Consider the following 25,432-nt stretch of genomic DNA (forward strand, 5'->3'; position numbering starts at 1 on the left):
AAATAAAAAGACGTGCATCATCCCGGACATAATGCAACACCACATGCGAAATTACACAGAAATGCGACGTACGGAAGAATGCGTTTTGGCTGCGAACATCTTCCAAAAAACTTGGCATCTCTTAACCATGGGCAAAAACATCTGGAACCACTTATAAAAACCACCCCGTATCTGCATGAACTTTTTTGAACCCCACTGCTATTCCAAACAACGCGTTTTTCTGGACCATTCCAATTCGCCTCGTAATTGTAGGGGTGCGTCTGCGATATTACATTGACCGCGAAAGCAGCAACGGCAAAAATACACATTCGTGCATCAACACGGGCATGCCCGCAGACGGCGTATAAAATTGCGTGCCGATTACACAAAGAGAACCCAGTGTTTTGACTGCGAACATGAAAAATCAGCCGATTACAACACTCCGTCCGGAGGTCCTGACCTCCTTCACGGAGTAATAATCTTTGTATTGTTCGCGAACCTTGCTTTAAGCTGTGAGATCGGTGCAAATTACGTTAACTTAATACCCCAGCTTGACGTCAATTGCAAAAGAAAGGTAAAAGCTGAAAATGGCATTTTGGAAATGTTTCAAGATATGTAATTACGGAAAACTTTTAACTTGTAGTCAAACATTGTTAGGGTAATTACTTCCGACGGCCTGTTTATCACCTGTTTGACTCTCAATCAGTAACAACATTGTGCTTGTGTACAATGTTCATAATAAATCGGTTATCATTTTACTCATGACTGTTATTTTATTCTTTAGTTTCACTTTACTTGCACTTGGATGGTTTCACTTTCTGTTTATAATGTTTATAGTGTGTTCATTTTTGATAATTATGATTATTGTCTTCGTCAGAAAGACTATGAAATTTAGCGGAATAACTCTTGAAGGCATGATTCGACGTCCATGATTTTTGGCGGGCAGATTACCGTTGTTGAGGCCAAAGGACTTTTTTGTGTTTTGGCTTGTGAGCAAAATAACTCGAATATATTTACACAGGAGCTGTCCTATAAATACTGTGGGGGGGGGGGTGAGGAAAAGTTGGACATGCGTCAGGCAGGTCATTCCCTAAATTGTAAGGCCAGACTTTTTACGGATGACGTCCACTGGAGACCTTGAATTTATTGCAAAAGCGCGATAAAATACATGAAGGCCAAAAAAAAAAAACTGATTAACATGCATAGATTTGGAACATACTAACTGTGGAAATACAAAGGTTAGGACGCAAATTGAATAAAAGAACATAGTGTAACAACAAACGAAAACAGCAACAAATCTCCCCCTGTTCTGATTCTTTCCTTTTATCCCATCTTCTCATTATATTTTGCGACACTGTCGTAGAATTAAAAAAGGGGAAAAAGGAGTACAGAGATTCTTTTGTACTCTAGACCAACTTGATTTCTCATTAAAAAACGTTCCTTAATCTAGAACAATGTCCCTCTGACGAAGGCATGAGATCTCCGACCTCTAGTTTTGTGTAAAAATGAAACAAAACAAAAAGTTAAACCCGTTTTCACCGTAGGCTCCTTCAGAATACTCCGTCGGAAATAAGTGTGGGAAGGCTGGTTAACAGGGCATACAAGTTAAGTTACTACGTTCTTCGCACAAAGACGTACACACAGTACACGTGTGCATGAGTTGCAATGAGGTCTGTAAGTTGTATTTTTCAGCACTGTGATTGCCTAATGAACGGGGTTAGAAAATTCCTGCACGAACATTTTAATCAGATAAGATTGTCGAAGATCAACCAAACGTACAGGATTGTCCTCCATCGATATCAGAGTGTTACTATAACGCGACCTGTCTTCTTTTTTTCTTTTTCTTTTTTGGTTTTTTAACTTACCGTTTTGTGAAGACCTTACACGGTTAAAAAAAATACAGAGTCGCATTCAGCTTAATAAAGCCAGGTACTTCATCGGGAAACACACTGTCCGGAATACGCAAACGTCCAACTTCTAGTCATCCAATCTATACGGTCTAATAGATCAAATGAAACAAGAGTTCCGAGATCTCATACCTCCATGAAATATGGGCTTGATATGTAAATGTAAATTTCTTTCTCAATTATGCAAATGACCTCTGCATTAACATAATAGATGCATCATGATGTTAACTTTTGATTAACTTACACATGTTCCAAGTATGAAATTCCCATCATCTATTTAATTTTTATCCAATAGTGTAGATCTCTGTATAAGCTACCCACATACCAAAAATCATAAAAATACATTGTTCCTTTGTGAATTTATCTGCTATGAAAGGTGTTTCACTAGAAACCCGCCTGCAGTTCCAGAACAAGCTGCTAGGGGGACAAAACCCTCACCACATACCAAATATCATTACAATCCATCCAAAGGTTCAAAAGCTATGCTGGTCGCAAATGTCCGGAAACACACAGACAGACACACAGACAGACAGGCCAAAAACAATACCTCCATTTTTCATGGAGGTAATAAAATCGAAAGAGCGTTGCACGAGCTCGTAACTTCGCCAAATGATGTTAACCTTTACGTCTGACAAATTGTAAATGTTTGCCGTCGAAGCTTCGCGTGAAGGCACGGTCCGACACGGCATAGCCTGGATACCAGACTGTTTCCCGGTCCTACACTGGTCAGTTCCTCGGCTCCAGGGTCAACATGCCCCTCAAGGAAATCTAGCCAGACAGTATTCATGTGCAAGGGAGTTACGGTGTAATAAAGATACCAGTACAAAAAGAGAGCCGAATAAAAACGCCTAAAACACGCCCAAAATAAGTCGAAGCCTTCACCTCAGCTATGAAAAGTAGAGAAACACTATTTGCCTAGCTCAGGTGCCATCCTTTTTATGCCGAAGGGTAAACGGAACATTTCCTGTAACTTTCTGGAACTCACAAGTTATAATGGTGAGTTCTTCCCCAGTTTGCTAAAAAAAAAACCGGAACATTTCCTGTAACTTTCTGTAACTTACAAGTTATAATGGAGAGTTCTCCCCCCAGTTTGCTTTAAAAAAACGGAACATTTCCTGTAACTTTCTGCACCTTACAAGTTATAATGGAGAGTTCTCCCCCCAGTTTGCTTAAAAAAACGGAACATTTCCTGTAACTTTCTGAAACTTACAAGTTATAATGGAGAGTTCTCCCCCAGTTTGTTTAAAAACCCGGAACATTTCCTGTAACTTTAATTTCTGGAACTTACAAGTTATAATGAAGAGTCTCCCCCAGTTTGCTTTTAAAAAAAGGAACATTTCCTGTAACTTTAATTTCTGGAACTTACAAGTTATAATGGAGAGTTCTCCCTCAGTTTGCTTTTAAAAAAAGGAACATTTCCTGTAACTTTCTGGAACATACAAGTTATAATGAAGAGTTCTCCCCGAGTTTGCTTAAAGAAACCGGAACATTTCCTGTAACTTTCTGGAATTTAGAAGTTATAATGGAGAGTTCTCCCCCAATTTGCTTAAAAAAAGGAACATTTCCTGTAACTTTCTGTAACTTACAAGTTATAATGGAGAGTTCTCCCCCAGTTTGCTCAAAGAGCGCGCAGAGAAACAGTAAACATGCCGCGTGTTTTCTAAGTACAAAGCCGTAGAAAATACAAGAAAACGATTGCTGTATTTGTTTTTACACTTAAAAGTGTACAGATACGTTGTAATGAGTATGTAGTATCTACTGTATATATATATATAAAAGCTAAACGGGGACGTCTCCATCCGTTATATATATAAGTCGAGAGCGTAGAGAATTATCAAACATGCCACAAGGCATAAAATTGCTGTATTTTGTTTGTCCGATCACGAGGTGTTAAAAACGTTTCATGTAATTTCAATAGGCAAAAATTTTATACGATACTTGGGGATGCGCACACACACACTGAGCGCCTTTCCACTAAGAAATCTGAAGACCGCACTCACCGGTTGATACCAGGCAAACCAGAACGGAGACAGTGTACAACCGGTGGAGCTTACAGCGCACGGTGACTTCCCGGGCGGTTTCCATAGGTTTGGTGCTCAGATTAACGACTTTTTAAAACGTGTGGATGTCGAGTAACAGTACGACCGGGCGACAGCCAGTGGTAGCTTTAACTGGTGTTATTCAGGTTCGAGTAAACTAATTAAACCAAGCTACTTCCTTGTGCGTCACGGTGGAAACTGTCATTGTTCATTTTCAGTCGGCGTTACTCGTACCTTACAAGCGCATGCATGGTTGAAGCTAAGAAGCGTTCTTCTCATATAAGTCCCGGCCGAACGGCCAAGTGTTTGCCGAACTTTCTGCATGAGTGTTAACCAGATATGTTGTTCCTCCTTCCTGTCCGTGCCTTTCACGTGGGTTTTGGATAACTGTCGGTATTGACGGTGTTTTCGACCAGACTCTCTGAATCTTATGTCCCGCACCAACTCGAGAAAAAACACCTGTGCTCGTGTTGATGTTGCTGTTTTCCCCAACCTTTCGTTGGGGAAAACAGAAAAAAAAACTCTCACGCCTACTGTGAATATCGAGTTTTTTTTGCGAAGTGATTCTGTACATACATTATTTGTCCACTGGCTCACAGGCATGTATATATCAGAAAACTGAATGAAGAAAATGAGATAGCCTTTTCTAGGACCTTCTTGGGACTATCGACCTAACTTCCTGTCAATTACTTTGTATTTGTCTGACGTGCCTAGCACGATAAAGTAATTAGGGAAACACAAGTGACAACCAAACACAAACATGCAGACACGCTGAAAAAGTTACTGTGTGCACGGAGGGAATAAATGGTACCAAGGACAGCATGAAATACCACCATGTTGTGGACAGGTCGCTGCCTTCATTCAGTTTTAATTTTAAGCCATGTCTGTCTGTCTTAATATTAGCATTCTTGACATTAAGGTTGTAACTTAGCATCAATACAAAAAGTCCATTTTCTGCTCAATGGCTTTTTACAAAGTACCATTCTGGAAACGTCAAATATGACATCGTAAATTATGACTGTGTTGAAAATCTGGAAACAAAGCTGTTGACCATGTTTTTAAATTCTGGTAGTTTGTGGTGGCACCATAATTAAACCGAGTGCGCCTAGTCTGGGCTGTTTTACATGTAGTGCCAATCATAAGTGTCAGAAATGTAAGGTAATAGCACAAATATGCTGAAAAGTGGAAGTAAATTACCATCACACGACATATTTCTCAAAATAAAATATCTAAATTTTTCAGATGTTGCATATAATGCCCCTTTAAACTTACGAGTGTCGCAGCAGGTACCCCGGAAGTCTAGTGGACACCGACACGAGGAAGTCAGAAGCGTCCCCCCGTTGTGACAGAACCGGTTACAGGGTTGAGTTTGTGGGCCCGGGGCTCCACAGCCGCTAGCTGTGCGCGTCTGCGTGCCGGAGGGTCCACACGGGGCGCTACAGGCGCTCCAACTGTTCCAGTGCCAACTGCACACTGCATGAAAAACGATATTTAAGCATGCTTAATGGTGTTCAACGTTGAGTCTTTATTTCATAAATTTCAACACAGATGAACTTTGATGCTAAGAATATCACCTATTAAGTCATGGAATACTTGACCCCAGTCCATTCAGGATCCAGCTTTATCGAGCCCCGGGGCAAATTCTACCAACCATGTTATTATCGTTCACACAGTCATTAAAGTCAATATATACTCACGAGTCTCGCAGCAGGTACCCCGGAACCCTAGTGGACACCGACACGAGGAAGTCAGAAGCGTCCCACCGTTGTGACAGAACCGGTTACAGGTGCGAGTTTGCGGGCCCGGGGCTCCACAGCCGCTAGCTGTGCGCGTCTGCGTGCCGGAGGGTCCACATGGGGCGCTACAGGCGCTCCAACTGTTCCAGTGCCAAACGCAACTTCGACGACGTCGCCATGACAGAGCCTCGTGGTTCGTTAACAGGGCGACAAGAGCCCCCAGGAGAAGGACTTGGGCCTTTAGCATCTCTGATGTGAACGCACTTTTGAAATATTCACAGATGTGAGGCTGTCCAATGTTATACAAGCATTAAAGGCAAGGGCTTTAAAAGTCTGTATGGAAACTACGGCATATCTGTGCCATGTACGACATACTGAAATAGCTCAATTAGTGAGCACCACATCGTGCATTATCTGTTTGCCTTGCCGTAACTAACGTGTTGACTCAGTCACGTGCGTGACGTTGACAAGTGCTCTCGCCATTTCCTTAGCCTCTACCAGGCTTCGGGAGGCGGCTGGAAAGAGTAGAAATCGGCCAAATAGAGAGATAACGTGCCAGGGGAGTTTATCTGCTGGGAGAGAACAGCTTGCCGCTCCCAGCAGCTAAACTCCCCCGGCATGTTATCTCTCTATTTGGCCGATTTCTACTCTTTCCAGCCGCCTCCCGAAGCCTAATAGAGGCTACCATTTCCTCGTCAAGCGTCCTGCTCCCTTTCTTTGGATTTTGGGGCGCCTTTTGAATATTTATGTCGAGCCGCCAGAACGGGCCAGAACGCATCGTGACGTATTATGTCAAATCAAGGACGTTTTACAAGTAAACCGTCCCTAGTCAAATGAAGGAAAGTTAAAAAGCTTATGCAGCACAGAAACCTGCACCACCGTTCAATCATGTTTCAAGTGATGTAACGTTAGCACTCGACACGTGAGGGCGGGTAGTTTTTGCGGAGTGTATCTTGATCCTGAAAAAAAGACTCGCAAATACTGCGTGTTTCCTATTCGTCAGAATGGACGGGTAATAGAGCGTTAACAACGGTTTTAACATATGAACACTGCTTTATATTACGCCTGGATGCATCATTGAAATGACAGGAGAAGAAGGAGGAGGAGAAACGTGAGCAGAAACAATATGACCACTAGGTGATGAAGTCATAAAAACAACATGACTTCACCGCATAGTGGTGAAGCCATAAAAACTAGAAAGGCCAATATTTGCAAATACAGCGATGGGTTCACCACATTTTACGACATGGCAGGGAAAGAATGAGAAACACAAGGGAAAACAGTGATTTACATTGATATAACTATAATATGAAGTAAAATGCAACTAAAACTAGAAAGGCCAATATTTGCTTTGGAGCAAATACAGCGATGGGTTCACCACATTTTACGACATGGCAGGGAAAGAATGAGAAACACAAGGGAAAACAATGATTTACATTGATATAACTATAATATAAAGTAAAATACAACTAAAACAACAGTTGGATAGCTATTCCCAACTTTATTGGTTAGGATTTTTAATTGCATAATGCAAACTGTTGATTTTCAAAATAAAAAAAAAACGTCCATGCCCCGCATTCCAATGCTGGAGCAGGAAAGCTTGAAATACCTACCAAAACACTTGAATACAGACATACTGTCAGTATGGAAATGCTCTGTGCAGGTGTTAATCAAGTTAAATCCCAACAGCCAATCAGCAAGAAATGCTCTGTGCAGGTGGAAATGCTCTGTGCAGGTGTTGATCAAGTTAAATCCCAACAGCCAATCAGCAAGAAGAATAGAGGAAAGCTGCATGCCTATTGGTTGATGCCCTGCATTCCATTGTGATGACTCATGCCCAAACGTGGTAAACAAGGCACACTAACACAGTAATACATTTGCTATAACACAGCCAAAAAACTCAAATAATACCATTCTAAAAGCCTGTATCACAATAATTTAAAAAACGCCTAGGTGTATTTGCCCACTGTACCTCCATACCAAATTTCAGGACCTTAGGCCCTAAAATGAAGAAGCTGAATCCATTTAAAAGATGGCAGGAGAAGGAGAAGAAACATCAGAAAAAGCAATATGGGTTCACCACCACTTCGTGGTGTGGTGAACCCATAATTAAACAGCAACCCATTCCGTTCACCGCCTTGCATTACACCTGCATCCCGATAGGCGACGCTATTTGGCCACGTCAGAGCAAACAACACAGACTGAGACTGAGAGGAAATGTCATAACTTCTTGTTCTGGGACATCCCTTCGGACGGAATCAGCGGTGGCAGCTCAACTTTGATATTCACAGGTGCCAATTTGTTGTGACTTTCTGCTTCTCAACATCTGTACCTGGAACAGGGAAAATAGGTCAAGATTTAACGGAGATATTATAAACGATCGAGTTGTCCTGACGCTGATCCTGACAGTAAATGTTAACGCTTATTCATTCATTTGGGCCATTGGCCCTCTTTCCCTCGTAACTTACAACATACTAACTACAGTTCAACATAATACTATCAATCTGCAACATGATGTGGACTCCGACCCTTCTTGCAGCCGTACGTAGTTGTTTAACAAAATGTGGACTGGAGAAACTGAGGTTTGTTGAACCCACAGTTGTGCCCCCCTCCCCCTTCGGTGAAGAGACAAAAAATCATGATTGTGATTATGTTGATTTTAATGGTCCTTTCGGAGCCAATTCCTACTGTGGCTGGGATACGATAGTACATAACCATACCATAGTATGGTTATATGGCCTTATATGGTACAAAAGCAACTGTGTCGAATATAATACCTTTTTTCGGTAGATTAGAAGCTGCATAACTCCACATCCAATACAAAATCAGGTGCCAAAATAGCAGGTTGAAGGTTTAGCATATGGAGTGGAGGGGAAACTAGCTCACTAGTTTATGGTTTCATGCCATTGAAGAATTGCCTTTTTTAAAAATTTTTCCAGAAAGGACAAGGAATCAGTGGTAACTCAGGGGACAACCCAGAACACCAGACATGTCAGCTGGACAACCAAGGCAGCCCAGATACAGTAGGTGTTCCCATAAAACTTTTAAAAGTAAAGCCTCTGTCACACATTAAGCTGAGGCCGCACCAGTTTAACTTGTTGGTTCTCGGATGTGCCTCTTCATTTTTTCGGATTTGCAAAAAGAAAAAGATTCTGGTTCTGAATCAATTCAAAAGTGCTCATATTTTGCCCTCAACAGTTGGGGAAAGTCCTTTCTTCCTAGTTGTTACAGTTTCTCCATCTATCAATACAGTGGTATTGGTAGTGATTTAAAGTTCAATATTCATATATTGTTTATCTACGAGTATTGTGTTAAAAATATTAACCCAGCCTTTTGTGTTGACTTCATGGCTCCTATCGTAGCATTTGGGGCTATAATAGGATGCCTAGACCTGTTTTTATTTTTTTCCGCCCTGTCGCTTTTTTTTTTTAAATCTGAGAACCAACAAATTAAATTGGAGTGGCCTGAATATGGCTTACAGTGGGTCAGAAGCAAGGTCGGCTGTGGTTAGCTCCAGGTGTTCGGCCAGGTCGGCTACTGTTCGGTTGCGTCTGAGCCAAATAGGCAAATGTTTCAATACAATCAAAATTTGTATATTGTTATATTTCAGTCCATACCATGGTATGGATGAAATATATTGTGTTCCCTCATGTTTCTCCTCCTCCTTCTCCTTCTCCTCCTCCTGCCAAACAGTCAAAGGGATTCAACTCAGCCATCATTCAGCCAAATGACCTGAAATTTGGCATGGAGGTAGGGTGGGCAAATACCCCCAGACGTTTTTTTCATTTTTTTTATACATGCCTTTGAAAAATTTTTATGAAGGTTTTTTGGGGCATTTTTCGAAAAAAAATGGATTTTTGGATCCTGAGCCCTGGTATTACAACCAAATGATCTGAAATTCGGTATAAAGGTACCTTGAACATGTGTCTACAGAATAGTAGTCACAATGTCACATATTTGGCATACACCACTTCCAAACTACTCATTTGGGGGACTTAAATGGCTATTTTCAGCAAAAAAAGGGCCAAAAGTGCTGTACCCGTTCCATGTTCTATCTAAAGAATGGCCGGTTCCATCCACGGAACACGTGTTCCATTGCGGGTTACCTGAGGTCACATTGCACCTAAGTGGTGCGTAATGACCCACAAATTCAATTTTATGTGCCTAAGACCTTCAAAATGTATCAAATCTCATCATTGTTAGTTTTTGCATACCTGTAATAAGATTAGTAAAGCTTTCGAGATTCAAAGTACTTGTTGTTGCATCTTTGTTCTCATATAGCTACTATATAATTCATTTATTTGAGAACCTTTGCCAGTTTTGCACTGGGGTAAGTTTGAAATAGTCCACTTTTGCGTGGGAGGGAGATGGACTGAAATATGCTGTATTTGCTCCCAAGCAAATGTCGGCCTTTCTAGTTAGTCAGTGTATTCACTACAAGACCTTACAGAAACAACTTATTTCTAAACAGTAGCCACAATTTTCCAATTTCACTCCTATTAGTTTGTTTCTGAGCAATTCTAAACACTTGAAATCATGATAAAATGTGCTAAGAAATTGCAGTAAACATCAATATCAGACAGATTTCTTGATCATATTTTCTGCATCATATTTTTGTTTTGCTAAAATTGCATTGGATGCCTTTTAAGTTGAACATACAAGTTGACACAGTGACTAGATTTTTGCTCTGTATTTTTGCCAGATTTTGGGCTGCTGGAGACCCCAAGTACAGGGCTGTCCAGTGGTGCGGTGCCTGCTTCAACTACAACTGTCGGGCAGCAGACCAGTACATCCATGGGCAGCTCTCGGAGCAGTACGGAGGGGCCTTCCTCTGGGCGCTACAGGGGGACCTCGGTGACAGCATCTTCTACGTTTGGTGCTACACCACGGTATGGGCTCTGAGGGTCAGCATGGGGGGATCCTGGCAATGCTTCAACAGGGCTAATATCGGGCAATATAATACTCAATGGTGATTCGTTGAAGAGGTTCATCAGTCATTTAGTAGTAGAAAATTCTTCAATCTGTTGTAAGGTAGACGTGATTTATCTTAGGCAAGTTTGACTGTACATCTCTACATTCTAGCACCAGTAAGAGAGCTCCTGCCGCTCAACCAGGCACTGCTCGAAGCTTCGGGTCCACCTCCAGTTCCCACCGTACCCCGGGATCAAGAAGGACCCCCCACAGTGTCACAGGAGCGTCCAGTGCCACCCCAGGAGTTCCCCTTACTGCTAACATCATCGGTGAGTTAACCCGTGTGGGGGCGTGTGGCGTAACAGTAGTCAGGGCTCGAAATTAAAGGTGGTCCAATGGCCACTGACCACTAAAATTTAAGCTTGGACAACTAAAAAGACACTTAGGGACATTTTTGGGACAATAAAAAAATACTCAACATCGGAATGTCAGACCTTTTTTTGTTTATCTTTTTTTTTTCTTTGATTTGATAAAAGAGAAGACCTGAGATATTTTTCCTGTCCTTCTCCTGTCTGTCAGCACTTGTAGAAGGGCGTGGCCTGGCCAGGGGAGAGATCGGCATGGCAACCATCGACCTGAAGAGACCAGAACTTGTCATCTCTCAGGTGGGCTCTGTGAGCAAAAATGTGGGGTTTAATATTATGAATTAACATAATAATGATTATAGTATAGTTTTTACGCATAGTGATGTTAAGTAACTTTAAGTAACTTACACGTCACAACTTCTAAAAACCCCATCAGTTACTATTAGGAATCATAGAATTTTCACATGAATTATGCAAATTAGGTCATTATTTGCATAATTGGTATCTGTTGACATTCCACCAACACTAGATTACATACATTGTACAATGTATGTATGAATGAATGAACGTCTACTATTAAGTATAATTATTATATGTAAAACACTGTCATTAGAGAATTTCCTACTTAATTATGCAAATGAAGTCTTCATTTGCATAATTTGCATTTGATTATGTACAGATCTCTCTAAGCTACTGGCATACCAAAAATGATGAAAACACGTTGTTCCTTTCTGGATTTATCTGTATCATACTGAGTGCATATGCACCTTTGTGCAGGTGAAGTTGGGGCTGCTGTGTTTCTGATGTCTACCCGTATATTATATAATTACTGACAGTTTTAATTTTCAATGTTACCTGCAGCAGTGCAGGTATTTACAAAACAGGATTTCAAGTCTATGATAAGTGAGTCTATAATACATACTAGGCTGTTGCTGGTGTGTCGATTAATAAGATCAAGACTAAGTGTATTTCTTCACCAGTTCTCAGACAGTCAGACCTACGTCAAGACCATGACCAAGATCAACATCCTACAGCCCATAGAGGTGAGACGTGCTGCGAAGTAACTTAAAGGCATCCAACTTGTAAGAGTCTATAACATAACACTTACAGTACTACAGTGTAAATGTTATCATAATGAAACCTGCAAAGATACTAATACTGTATAACAAAAAGGATTCTCTTGCAAGCAAGAGATGAAACTTTGCTTTTGATCGAAAAGTACATTTTTGTACATTGTAGAATCCGGTGTTCTAGCATGGTCCATCTTTCCCTCATTTGACAAAATTTTGCCACTCATGACGATTGAAAACCAAAATGTTGCCCAATCCATTATCATTGATGAAAATTGTTGTATAAAGAAATAAAAAGAGATGTCATTAAACCAACCTAAGTCTACCAGCAAGATTTGCCCCTCAAAATGCAGCAAATAGGCTTTCAGAAGGTCAAAATCTTCCAGAGGAAACATCCCGCCGAACCCACCTTTCAGTTGTGCAACAAGATGCTACATGAAACAAAATTGAGATGATGGAAAAAAAAGAATCATTTAGGCCACACTGATTTAATTTCATGGATGACATCCACACACTCATTGATTTTTGCCTGTTCTCGAAAAAAAAACCTGGCCTGGGTGCTCGGGTGCCATCCACAACAATTAATAGTACCTAGTGACAATGCGGAGCCGGCAGTAACTACGGAGGACTACACCCAGGCTGCCGAAGCTCCATGGAACTCAAGAACTCAGTACAGCGCCAACTCATAAATATCGCAAAAGGCCAGCATGTGCTGGCTTGTTGTAAAAGTAACTACAAATTGACAATACCAGTACCAGCTTTGTATCCCATGGTTAAGCAGCATTTTCTTGGCTGGAATTTTTTTATTCGCCCGCACACACTAGTTTGGGGGTCTTCTGAGGATGCCATCCATACAATTAAGTCAGTGTGGCCTTTCTCACTGTTAAATCACTGTTTTACTTCTGTAATTTAGTCTACTCTCTGTTTAGCAGTCATAGAACAGGTTATATATTAGGTACATCTGCTCACTGTACCCTTCATCAGTATAGTTTAGCGTAATGTAAAACGTACGTGTAGAGTTGAAATATTTTTTTGCCAGTAGTTCTTTATAACACTCTGTCAGACATAGTGCCTGTTGACCATATATGTAGCATCATGCAATAAACTTTGACTTTGACTTTCTGGTACTTGTTGTAGATCATCATGCCCAACACGGCCTGTGAGAATGGCAACATGACCAAACTGTTCAAACTCATCAGTGACAACTTTAACAACACTAACATCTCCACTGTACAGAGGAAATACTTCAACGAGACAAAAGGTCACAGTTCAGAACTTTCTACCTCCCAGCACTTTGGCAGAACGTACTGTGCAAATTAAAAACCCAAGATGTTTGGAGATGTTGCATGGGAGTGTTGCCCGTTGCATATGAATCATCTTTTCCAACACAACAGTTCAAAACAGTACAGTAACTATAGACAGGGTGTCATCCTTGAATACAAGAATAGGACTAGATATTCTGCCAAAGTGCTACACATACACATGTACAAATGTAGTACACTACAGGTTTCACACAGGCGCAGTACATTTAAGAAATGTGTTACATGTGTATGCCTTCTTGCCTTTTTTAATAACACTGCTTTTTTTCTTTCCTTCAAACTTTACCAGTAACATTTATCAGTGAACTGTACCGTGTAGCAAGAAACAGGTCAAGTTCAGTGTTAGTGATCATTTCATCAGACTGGATGTAAGCTATACAACTGTATAATGCTGAACAGTACGTGTACCATGCTTGATGTGTGTCACAGGTCTGCAGTATGTTCGTCAGCTCTGTGTGCCAGAATTCAACTCTATTGAGATGGAGGTGGCCTCCAAGTAAGTAGGCATTGCCAAAATCACATAACAGCAGGTATTATTTCATTCTAACTTGTGTGTAGTGGACTAGTCCAAAACTAGAGGTTAAAGATCTCATACCTTTGTCATTTGTTATTAGTGTTTAATGACTTAGTTTCTATGCCCCAAGACCTAAAGTTGTATTATAAAATAACCTGTTGACTAAAAAATTAAGACCGTAGCATCTCTAAAACTTAACATATTTGACCCAGAAGTTCCACTGAAATGCCTTAGAAAGTTACTAGATTGCACATTATTGAACTTGACCTTCATATTCACTCTTTTTTCTCTCCCCCAAAAAAACCACACCTACAGGTACTATTCCCTAGCCTGCACTGCAGCCTTACTGAAGTATGTGGAGTTTATCCAGAATGTGGTCTATGCACCCAACTCACTCAAGATTCTCTTCAGGGGCAGTGAGCAGTGTACCATGATCGGTAAGATTAACCCTCTGTCAACCAAGATAACACTTTTCCACCTATAGTTTTGGGTCCTCAATAAGCCATTTCAAGAACAACCTGGCTTGTTGAATGTCTTGATGGTTCTGTTAACTGTAACTGTTACATGTTTAGAGTTTAAAAAACTTTTAGATCCAACACAAAAAGTTCTCTCACCTGGAGCTTTTGACCAGTCACTCTGGTCTTTCTCAGTAGACTGACCCAGTGAGACATGTCACACGACTTCTTTGAAGTGTGACATCAACACTGGGTCAAAGGTATCTGGAAGACGATGTCGGCCCACGTCACAGTTCAGTGAAGGATGATAAGCCCTGATGTATATAGCCTCCTTTACTCCTCTCAGGAAATACAATGTAGTCTTGTTCAGTGTCCAAAATCAGTGTCAAGTGAAACAAATTGTCCGGGTAACTCTATGTGGATGTGTTGTGACACTTCAAAACTGGCTGAGCTTGGCTCAGTGTATGTTTTTGGTCTTCAGAGACCTTTCTGTTTCCCGGAGGAAGACCAGAGTGACTGTTCGAAAGCTCTAGGTGAGAGAACATTTGTGTTGGATCTAAAGTTTTAACTCTAAACATGTAAGAGGGCCTGCAAGGGGGGGTCCCGACAACGCTCTACGCTGAATTCGGAAACCTCTCGATTCCGCTTTACGATAAATTCCAAGTGGCTACAACGCATTACGTAGAATTAAAACGCCGGATATGCTCTACGCAAAAATATTGGAGCGGTCCGTCTACGCTCTACGTAGAATTAAAACGGCCGATTACGCTCTACGGAAAAGGGCTTGCGGGCGCCTTTGTAACTACCAACACAGATGAACTTTCATGATCATTGTAACTGTTACAGTATATTTCCCGCTCTCACTTGCTTCCAGCCTGAAGAGAGACCTTTTTGACCATGGACAGAAAACAAATTTATACACTCAGAGATACTGAAAACAGACAGATTGGAGAATAGAAGAAAAACAGGAGACCAATTTGATCTCTACCAGTGTATGCGACGTCACTTCCTCTCAGCTTGCAAGGAGACATTTTTTATATCCTATAAATAATATTTCACCTTGCAGTCTATGGTTGCTTTTGGGGTTGCATTGTGGCATTGCTTTATATTCCTGAGGGTTAGCAGCATTTTTTGTCTTAATTTTTTTTTTATTGGCCGTCTCTCATTAGCTTTGGGGTCTTCAAAGGATGTCATCCATAAAACTATGAGCCCGTTTAGACCATTTTTTAAAAACCAGTTGAAACCACTAAATAATTAGTAGACTGAGGAAAACCTGGCTAAAACCCTTTGCGTCCATACCAGACTCTTCATAACCGGTTGTGTAAAAATCCTGTCCGGTGAATATCCAATTAATTGGCCATGACTGCAGTTTGAAATATAAACCATTCCTCCCGTTCTTCCGATTGTTGTCCTTGGTCTTCTTGTATGTCATTTTCAGGCGAGGTGGTTTTTGAAAATCGGATTTAAACCCCTAAAAAACCAGTTGATTTGGGTTCACTAGGTTAAATAAAAACCAGTTTTTGAAAAACTGATTGAAACCGCAAAATATAAGTCTAGTCTGAAAGGGGTCTATGTCAGTGTGGCCTAACTAGAACACTTTTGCCCGTGTGCCCAGATGCCTCCACTGCCAGGAACCTTGAGCTGCTGCAGAACACCCGTGATCCCAAGAGCCAGCACACTCTGTTTGGTGCCATGAACTACACCAAGACGGCTGCGGGTGCCAGGCTAACCAGGGCAAACATCCTGCAGCCACCTTGTGGTACAATCTGTGGCTATTATATGTACTTAGGCCACACCAATTTAATTTCTTGGTTAACGGATTTTTCTAAAAAAATAATGGAGCGGGAGGGCGAAAAAAAAAAACAGGCCTAGGCATCCTGTTATGGCCCAAAATGGTATGATAGGAGCCATGAAGTCAACACTCCAGGCTGGTTCAAAATTCAAACAATGAATTTTGAACTTTTAATGATACCATTGCATTGAAAGATGGAATAACTGTAACAACTAGGATGAAAAGGACTGTTTTCAACTGCTCAGGGCAAAATATGAGCATTTTGCAGTTGATTCTGGATTTTTATTTTTATTTGCAAATGAGAAAAAAATGAAGCGTCGAATCCGTTAACCAAGAAATTGAATTGGTGTGGCCTTAGTCTAGTTCTTTTAACCTTCTTCCTACTTTGGAACCAAATTGGGCAAAGAAGCAGAAAGAAAGTTAGAATATTATGTCCATTAGTAACATGGAGTAAAGTTGCACAAATAGCTGTGTTGTAAAGAGTCATCTGTAAGATTCTTGAAGATCAAACTATTATACGGATCTTTAGGCCACACCAATTTAATTTGTAGAAGTGACAGGGTGAAATAAAAAAAAAGACCTCATTCATTTGGAGCTATCATTCTATCATGATAGCTCCAAATGCTATGATAGGAGCCATGAAGTCAACATACCAGGCTAGTAAGTAATTCAGACAATGAATTCAAAATTTTTAATCAAACCACTGCACTGATAGATGGAAAAACTGTAACAACTATAAAGAGAAGGGGCTTCCTTTAACTGTTGGGGCCAAAATATGAGTTGTGGAGTTGATTCAGACGCTGATATGATTTTTTTTGGCAAATCGAAAAAAATGAAGTGTGCGAATCAGAGAAGCAACAAATTAAATTGGTGTGGCCTTACCAGTTAAGCAAACATTTTAGAAAGAAAGGTGCCTAGAAAATCATATTTGTATAGTTTATAACACAAAAAACATATTAAAATGATAAATGATGGTCTATTCACCTTTAAAGAAAAATTAAAGTCTTATCCTCTAAAAACCTGAATCATTACAGTTACAGTATTTTATTGCATCCTTCTGAAGATATTTCTTCATCAAAGGTTAGACATACAGCTTTTGAATTTAGACATAATATTCAATCATTTTATGATTTTGAGAAAAACTGTAGTCGGACAAAAATTGAATGTATTACATCTGTTGGAACAAAGCAATTTATCTCTGACTACAACAGTTCCCATGATGATGATGTTGCAGATGTAGAGACCATCAGTATGAGGTTGGACTGTGTGGCAGAACTGACTGACAACGAAGAACTGTTCTACAACCTGCAGTCAGGTAGGATATCATGTAGTCATATGTCTTTTCACACAAACAGCAAATCTGAGATTCCAAACCTCTATATAATCCATGATCAGGGCTCAAAATTAAAGGCGGTCCAATGCTGGCCACTGACCTCTAAAATTTAGGTTGGGACAACTAAAAAGACACTTTGGGACATTTTTGGGACATCAGAAAAATAACATCAGAATGTCAGCCCTTCTTTTGTTTATCAGGCACACGTCCCAGCTTTTGCATCTGGAAAAGTCCCCCTGAATTTCCTGTCTACTCTGCAACTATAGTGTGCCTGGGAGTGAACATACATGTAAGCAAAATAAAGTTGACTTCAAGTTAAAGTCATACGACTTCCCAAAAAACAGCTTGGGACAGTTCATCCTTACTTCGGGACAACTGAAATTTATTTTTGGGACAGTGCTGGGACAATAGGAAGAAAAGTTAATTTCGAGGCCTGCATAATGTCCGCAACATTTGCTGGCAATTTCAGATGTCATATTAGCAGCAATGTTATATATACCAGTAATGTAACTTAAAAGTTTGGTAATATCGCAATTATAACACAGGCTTAACCCCCCTCCTGAAAGTATATAGTGTGGTATAGCCCATCAGTCCCACACACCTTCAGTGGACAACAGCTTTTGATAGACAATACCACATCATATACAGCACAGGTGTCAAATTATCTTATTTCAATACCTGAAAATAAAAAGAAAACAAGGAAAAGCTCATCATCTGGTTCCGTCAAACCCATCTTGAGTTAATAGCTTCAAACATTACCAAAAACAGAACCTTCTCACAGAAGGATATCTCCTTCCCCAGAAGTAAAATGTCATTGAGCATATTACCTAGCTCAGATCAAGGACATTACACAGACATTACCTGTGTAATGCCCTTGCTCAGATGGAAAGTAAAGCAAAGACTACAATATACTTGCCTGTCCTTGGTGCTGAAAATGTGGTGATGGTGAGGAAAGACCTTCGCATGAAGTTGAATGTTTTGTGCCAACTTTTGTGACCTGTCAAACCATGTAGAACCTATATGATGGAACAATGATAAGTAGTTTGACTGAAACATCAGCATGGAATTTTAACAAGCCTTATTATGATGAAAGTTTACCAGTCCTTAACAACATCTGATTTTAGTGTCTATCCCCTAGATGGCAGCCATTACCTGGACCACATTCTGTAACATTTCTGTAACAGGGATCAAAATGCCCATGTGCAATGTGCAAAATGATTTTCAAGATTTGCACTTTAAAATATTTTGAATTTCAAATTAATTGCACCTGAAATTTTTGCAAATGTGCAATTTTGCTCATACCTGACAGGGTTCTAGCTAGGATTTAATTTTAGCGTAGTGGCACTGGCCGCATCATGAGGGAGCGAAGCGGAGCTAAAAATTTGAGCTTAAAAAGAGGCCATTTGAGGGATACCCAAAGGGAAAAAACGTTATTTCTAAGGTATATACAATGTATCCTTGATTTTTCACATTTGCTCTGGCATTCTTGAACAAAGAAATACAGTTACAATGCCCCTATGCTGTATTAAAAATAAGCATAGGGGGGAAATTTAGCGTAGGGGGTCAAAATTATAGCGTAGGGGGGAAAATTTAGCGTAGGGGGTCAAAATTATAGCATAGGGGGCCCCTATGCTACTTTGCACTAGCTAGAACCCTGCCTGAAAAAAAAAATTTTGCGGCCTGTTTTTGAAAATTACTTTTGGATAGTCAAACTAACACAGATCGTCAATATATTAAGTTCCTAATAAGGCCAGCTATTTTTGGCGACGTCTCAGGGAGGAGCCTAATGGTACAGTATTGTGTGCAGTTTGCAAGAATTCTAGGAATAGTACAGGCATTTTGTCCACAGGAATGGAATGTCCACAGGCATGTCTCTGACCCACATCTATGCCCACATTCCTGGAAACCCTTGGGAAGACCTCTCTGCCCCAGATGGCCCTACTTTCTGTGACCCCGGTGTTCGTTCACTATACACTCAGGGGAGGTGTGCACTGTATCTGTCTAGACTTAACAATAACAGGGACCAAGTCTTCCTCAAAATCATGGAATCATGGCAGTGCCATGCAAACAATAACCCTAACAGCAACCACCGTCGCCATGGCAATGTATGTAACCGAGGTGGAATTCACCAGGTTCTTTGAGGATGCTTCAAGGGAGACTAACTACAGGGCTAGCAAGAACACACGTAGGACACAGGCATGGCCGTTGCATACGCACGGGAGTCGTGGGGTGGGGACAGTCTCTCTCTGCTTCCCTCTCTCGAGCTCTCTCTAACCCAGACTGTCCTCCCAACCCACCGAACACCCAGCTTTTATTCTCAAATCACAGACAAAGCCACAGATTGCAAGTCAGACATTCGTCTGGCAAGGGGAACAATACAACATTTAGCACCTATATGACATGTCCTTGATGTAGAAGGGATCAAAGCATAGAATTTGCATTGACCAGATTAACATACTGGCCACAAAAAACTTCAAAGCCGATGGCCTCTTGCAATATACATAAAATGTCCTTTTCAACCCCTTACATGTAGTTGTGAGCCGTTTCCTGGATGTGGACCACCTCCTGTCGGTGTGTGTACAGATCCCCAAACAGGAGTCAGTGAAGACAGCGGAGAGTAAGATCACCAACGTCATCTACCTCAAGCACACTCTGGAGCTGGTGGAACCTCTACAGGCCGCGCTCAAGGACTGCCACAACCAGCTCTTCAAGGCTTACTACAACGTCAGTAAAACAGCACTGGTCTTCTCACAATGTATAAAAACTCATCATTACCTCCATGAAGAATGGAGGTATCGTTTTTTTGTATTTTTACCTCCATGAAAAATGGAGGTATTGTTTTTGGTGCGTCTGTGTGTGTGTGTGTATGTGTTTCCGCACATTTGTAGTCAGCATAACTTCAAGGTCAATATGGGCCTCCTGGTGGCTGACCTTGGTACTGCAGCAGAACTTCCAGGAAAACATGTGCGGGGTGACAGGGAAAACAGATGTGCGGGGTGGAGGCAGCACCTGCCCGGTTTTGATTAAGAAGGTTCTCCCAAGGGAAAAGCCTACATGACCATATCAAGGTGCTACTGTGTGTTTGAAAACAAAAACCTGTGTTATTTCGTTCTGTACTGTAGTGTACTGTGTAAAAATATTTAGAAAAACTCATGGAGGTATGAGATCTCCAAATTCTTGTTTGTATGTGTGTTGTATGAGTGTGGTATGTGTGTGTGATAGACTGCCAACATATCTTGTTATACTCATTTTTCTTTTACCCATTTTGTAATTATGTAATGTGTATTTTGTCATGTGTTTTACTCTCATTTTATGTTTTTTTAGTAAGTAGATTTAGAAGGTGTCACATAATTAACTGTGCTTCTTGCCTAGTACTCGATAACTATATGTGAAGAAAACAATTTTTTTAATCTTCTGGTTCCTCCCAGACGCTGGCGGATCCCAGGTTTGGTCTGATCATGGAGAAGATCCAGACTGTGATCCACGATGACACACGGTACCAGCGAGGCAGCCTCAACATGAGGACACAGAAGTGCTTCGCTGTCAGGGTACGTCTGCTCATGGAACTGAGGAAAACATGTCACAGCTAAGGGCTTGAAATCTTGGGTGCATGTGCAACTTAGTGCACCCAAAATTGGAGCTGTGCACCCAATTGTTTCCTGTGGGTGCACCTGAATGCACCCAAATGTTTTTTGTACTGTAGGTTTACGTATATGTCAAGATGTTAAATTTATAGTAGTACTAGTATTCAGCATATTCTTAACATCTAAGTGTCAGAAAAATAGTAAAATCATTCTTGTAGTACTTTTCTTTAGAAACAAAACATAATTAATTTTCACTTGGATACTTGAATACACATCTCCTTCAAGTATACAATGCAATATGTTTAGATTATTTTACTCCGTGCCCGTAGTCATGGGGGGTTCAGGAGGAAAAGCTCAAAGGTCCACTTTTAATGTAAAGGTCCAAGGTTTTTCAGGGGGACTGATTAGTATCATTAGTAGGGTTTGAATCTTGGAAAAACTGCTCACTTTGTCATTGAATAAAAAGTTATCTCTGATTTTTCCTTTGAAAGCCTGTCAAAAACACAGGAAATGCCATTTCAGAAGGTTCAGTTTTCAAAATTTTCCCCTGATGGACCCCTCTAGAATCCTTGCGCCTGCAGCGCTTGCCTTGTTCCTACATTTATGGCACTAACTGGTCCCTCGGACAGTAGAAAGACCCCCACCCCAAATCCTGAATACGGGCATGTACACATGCACTCACATACAATGTACATACAATGTCTCAAGATTGGGCAAAATTAATGACAAACAAAATGTACTAAGGCCCTCTCCTAACACAAAAGTGACATCAACAAAAACCTAAGGTACGCAAAGAAATTGTTATTCAGAAACAAGCAGCTGGATAGATTTTGACACTGTTCAAAATCTATTCAGTTGCTTGAGTAACGATTTCCTGGTGTATTTCTTCTCCTAGATGTCTGGTCTAACCTTCATTGACATGAAGAAAAGGTTAGTAACAACAATGAAGGAAAAAAGAATGACCTAGGGTACAACTAAAAAACACGATCATGCTGCAAAGCACAGTTGTAGAATGCATTAGCCTGCCTACATCACACTTTGCAAAATTCAGAAAATTTGAGAATATCTTTAGTTTAACCCTTTTGATTTCTAATAGATGTGCTAACGTGGGACAATTATTGTCAGACTGAAAACTGTTATATGATAGTATTGGAGGCTGTGATGACTTAACATACTGACAGAGAATCCTCAGCTGCTGTTGAACTGATTTTCATACTGACAAGGAACCCTGAGCTGCTATTGGTAGTTCTGGGAATGGTTCTCTTGAGTTAGAATTAAGGGGTAAGGTCCAATAAGCCAGCAACAGCTAGAGATTGTATAGTACAGTATGATAGATTGCATGACATGCATGTTAATCTGCACTTCTTGCCATCAAATTTTTATCTCAATCTGACATCTTCTTTTTCTCCCACCAAAAACAGCCTAACATCAATGGTGAGTCATCACTAAGCTTTTCCTTTTAAGTTAGACAAAAACGTTATGCTTTTGTTTGGTCTTTGAGTGTTAGATCTACATTTTGTACCTTGACTGTTTCCTCTTCATCATTGCCAGAGAATTGTTAAAGATTTCTGTTTTGTTTCAGTCTCTATGAAAATTTACCTTCTTCAATTCCCTTTGTGATTTTTGTCTCTAACACTACTTGATAATATTCTTTGAAAGATGGAAAGAGTAAGCTTTGTTTCCAGAGTTACATGATTGAATTTCCATTGTTGCCTGCACCAGTGCAGATATTCAGAAAAAAAGTATTTTAAGCCCAGTGTAAGGTTATTTCAGGTAAAGAAAAGAGCTGATATATATCTTTTTATGTCTCATAAACTGCAACACGTTTAAGGCAACCTGAAAAACGTTTTCTGTTGCAGGTTTATTAGATGTTGCCAGAAGAACCTACACTGAGATTGTGGATGACATTGCAGGTACAGTTGTACATACTTGTACAAAATTCTGAATCAAGAGAAAACTTTTCTTTTTTAATTACTGTTTTTTTTTTGGTAAATAGTGGTCAGAAGAGCTCTTCTACATTACATATAAATTTTCTTCGTTTTAGGCCACACCGACTTAATTTTATGGATGACATCCGCGTGCGCATTGATTTTCGCCTGTTCTCAAAAAAAAAAAGATCACGTCCTCCGAGGCTCTGGCCTAGGTCTGGGTAGTCCATGGTAGTTAGCGGCAATACGGAGCCGGGTACCCATTCTACCGAAGCCCCTGTCGTGACGACTCAAGAACTCAGTACTCAGTGCCGATTTCCAGAATTCCGCAAAAAGCCAGCATGTGCCGGCTTGTTGTGTACGTCGCTATGTACTACTACAAATTTACAATACCAGCTTTGTATTCCTGTGGTTTAGTAGCAATTCAATTTTTTTTTATTCGCCCGCACGCACTAGTTTGGGGTTCTTCAAAGGATGTCATCTATGAAATTAAGTCGGTGTGGCCTTAATTAGATTTTATTGAAATTACAGTTACTATCAGTAACTATTCTCTTTTTTCCATTACAGAGAAACTTCTAAGTGTTAGAATTGTCCTCAGAGTCAGAGTTAAGACTTTATAATATGTACGCTGATGCTTAAGTAACTTTTGATCTAATATTTTCAAACAGAGATGATTCGGCAGCTTGGGGAGAAGTTCAACTTGGCACTCCGGACAGGCTACAACTCCTTCAGGGGGTTCTTTATACAGCTGGTACACGGACCTAAGGTAACAAGGGGGTTCTACATACAGCTGGTACATGGCCCTAAGGTAACCAGGGGGTTCTACATACAGCTGGTACATGGTCCTAAGGTAACCAGGGGGTTCTACATACAGCTGGTGCATGGTCCTAACCAGGGGGTTCTACATACAGCTGGTACATGGTCCTAAGGTAACCAGGGGGTTCTACATACAGCTGGTACATGGTCCCAAGGTAACCAGGGGGTTCTACATACAGCTGGTACATGGTCCTAAAGGTAACCAGGGGGTTCTACATACAGCTGGTACATGGTCCTAAGGTAACCAGGGGGTTCTACATGTAAGCAGATGTAAGGCTTGGCGTAACTTCCGGTCGTTGGACAGAGTCTCCCGAGCCCTAAAGTTGCTGTGTGTGAGGTCGAGGGAAGGCACGGAGTCTCCGACAAGTTCGTTGCAATGGGACAGGTTTATTCTGCTGAAGACCCTGCGTTGTTACAGCGAAGCACACCCGCGAGATGGCGCTGAGTAACAGTAGGTGGGACGGTAGTTCCCCTTCCCTCTCCGCGGACTTCGGGAAAACCCCTTCGCTGGCTCGGAGCCGAAAAAGTCTAAGTTCGGTGGCTCATGTTGACTTCGGTGACTCGGGGTTCCCGTACTCGTGGAGTCCGACGGAGTTGCTTTCTCCCTGATTGTTAGTGTTTTCCTTCTTTTATTTCCTCAAAATCGGGGTTCCGCCCTCCTCCAAATTTGGCTATTCTCATCAGAATTTGTCATAGCCGATTGGCCAAGACTCTAGTAATTTGACAGAAATCATTTAACAAAATCAAAAGTCCCTTATCAATTGAGCAGACATTTGGGAGGGAAACATGAGTTCTAGTTCATTAAATCCTTGTGTTCCGGGGATCACGACCTAACCTTTGGATTAACCTTTGGCGAGTTCATGTCCTTTACAGAATCAAAGTTACAAGCGGGGAAACCCCTGTAAAACGTTGTTCCCCCTCTTGGTATCAATAACAGAACGAATTTGGAGAAATAACAAGCTTGCCAAAGGCTGTATGCGGAGTAGAGTTTGTCCTGGTCGGGACGCGGGACTCCCCCGTCTCGTCAGTTACTCAGCGCCTTACAACAAGTGACAGTTGGAGGTTTCCGTTATACTTGCTAATAACTACTCAACACTCTCGGGGTGTGACAGATCAGAACTAATAACTGGTGGGGTCTGACCCCTACAAGTTACAACAGATTTCATTCATAACTGGCCGGATCTCTGGAACTTATTAGATATTTTGATATAACGTAACCCTATACTGCCGGCCCAAGAATGAGGTACGCCGGTTGTTAGTCGTGCTGGTTCAATAAAGATATGTCACTCATCATTACTGGTGATTGACTGTCGACGCTAATTATAGTGATCGGGCGGGCTCCTTACACCCCCCCTTGCTGTACACAAGCGACGTCCTCGGCGCTGCTATCGGGTTTCATCTACCATGTCGCCTAACAACTCGTGTTACTTATAAAAGTGAATACAAAGATACAAGGTATATTCGTGCCATACTAATCATGTTCCGTGAGTATAGAAATGCTAATACAAAATACAGATCATCATATTAGTCCCTACAAAAATACATTGAAAACATGGCTCGGTCCGGATCGGGCTAACAGTTCAGTGTCCCTACACACATCAGTTCAGTTTCAACGCAGAGAAACATACGCTATTTCCAATCAACATCAGAGCTATCAACATCTGCGGTCACCTATCACATCGGG

General features: G+C 41.0%; 2 protein-coding genes across 2 annotated transcripts in view; one reads left to right on the forward strand and one right to left on the reverse strand.

Moving 5' to 3' along the window:
* Positions 1 to 6,079, reverse strand: part of LOC109466431 — a 24,837-nt gene extending 18,758 nt beyond the window's left edge. Inside the window, exons 1-2 of the mRNA XM_019764150.1 lie at positions 5,623 to 6,079; positions 5,198 to 5,398 (exon numbers count right to left, since the gene is read on the reverse strand). Coding sequence (XP_019619709.1) covers positions 5,198 to 5,398; positions 5,623 to 5,908 — 487 coding nt within the window. The 5' untranslated portion in view covers positions 5,909 to 6,079. The remainder of the gene's footprint in view (positions 1 to 5,197; positions 5,399 to 5,622) is intronic.
* A 2,530-nt stretch (positions 6,080 to 8,609) lies between these two features.
* The window catches only part of LOC109466443 (mutS protein homolog 4-like), a 29,932-nt gene continuing 13,109 nt past the window's right edge, over positions 8,610 to 25,432 (forward strand). Inside the window, exons 1-15 of the mRNA XM_019764166.1 lie at positions 8,610 to 8,684; positions 10,364 to 10,550; positions 10,744 to 10,901; positions 11,152 to 11,237; positions 11,918 to 11,980; positions 13,145 to 13,268; positions 13,756 to 13,822; positions 14,156 to 14,277; positions 15,911 to 16,054; positions 17,322 to 17,402; positions 19,954 to 20,144; positions 20,849 to 20,968; positions 22,426 to 22,438; positions 22,864 to 22,917; positions 23,601 to 23,698. Coding sequence (XP_019619725.1) covers positions 8,651 to 8,684; positions 10,364 to 10,550; positions 10,744 to 10,901; positions 11,152 to 11,237; positions 11,918 to 11,980; positions 13,145 to 13,268; positions 13,756 to 13,822; positions 14,156 to 14,277; positions 15,911 to 16,054; positions 17,322 to 17,402; positions 19,954 to 20,144; positions 20,849 to 20,968; positions 22,426 to 22,438; positions 22,864 to 22,917; positions 23,601 to 23,698 — 1,542 coding nt within the window. The 5' untranslated portion in view covers positions 8,610 to 8,650. The remainder of the gene's footprint in view (positions 8,685 to 10,363; positions 10,551 to 10,743; positions 10,902 to 11,151; positions 11,238 to 11,917; positions 11,981 to 13,144; positions 13,269 to 13,755; positions 13,823 to 14,155; positions 14,278 to 15,910; positions 16,055 to 17,321; positions 17,403 to 19,953; positions 20,145 to 20,848; positions 20,969 to 22,425; positions 22,439 to 22,863; positions 22,918 to 23,600; positions 23,699 to 25,432) is intronic.

Source organism: Branchiostoma belcheri, unplaced genomic scaffold, assembly GCF_001625305.1.
Source record: "Branchiostoma belcheri isolate BF01 breed outbred unplaced genomic scaffold, Haploidv18h27 scaffold167, whole genome shotgun sequence".
Lineage (NCBI taxonomy): Eukaryota > Metazoa > Chordata > Leptocardii > Amphioxiformes > Branchiostomatidae > Branchiostoma > Branchiostoma belcheri.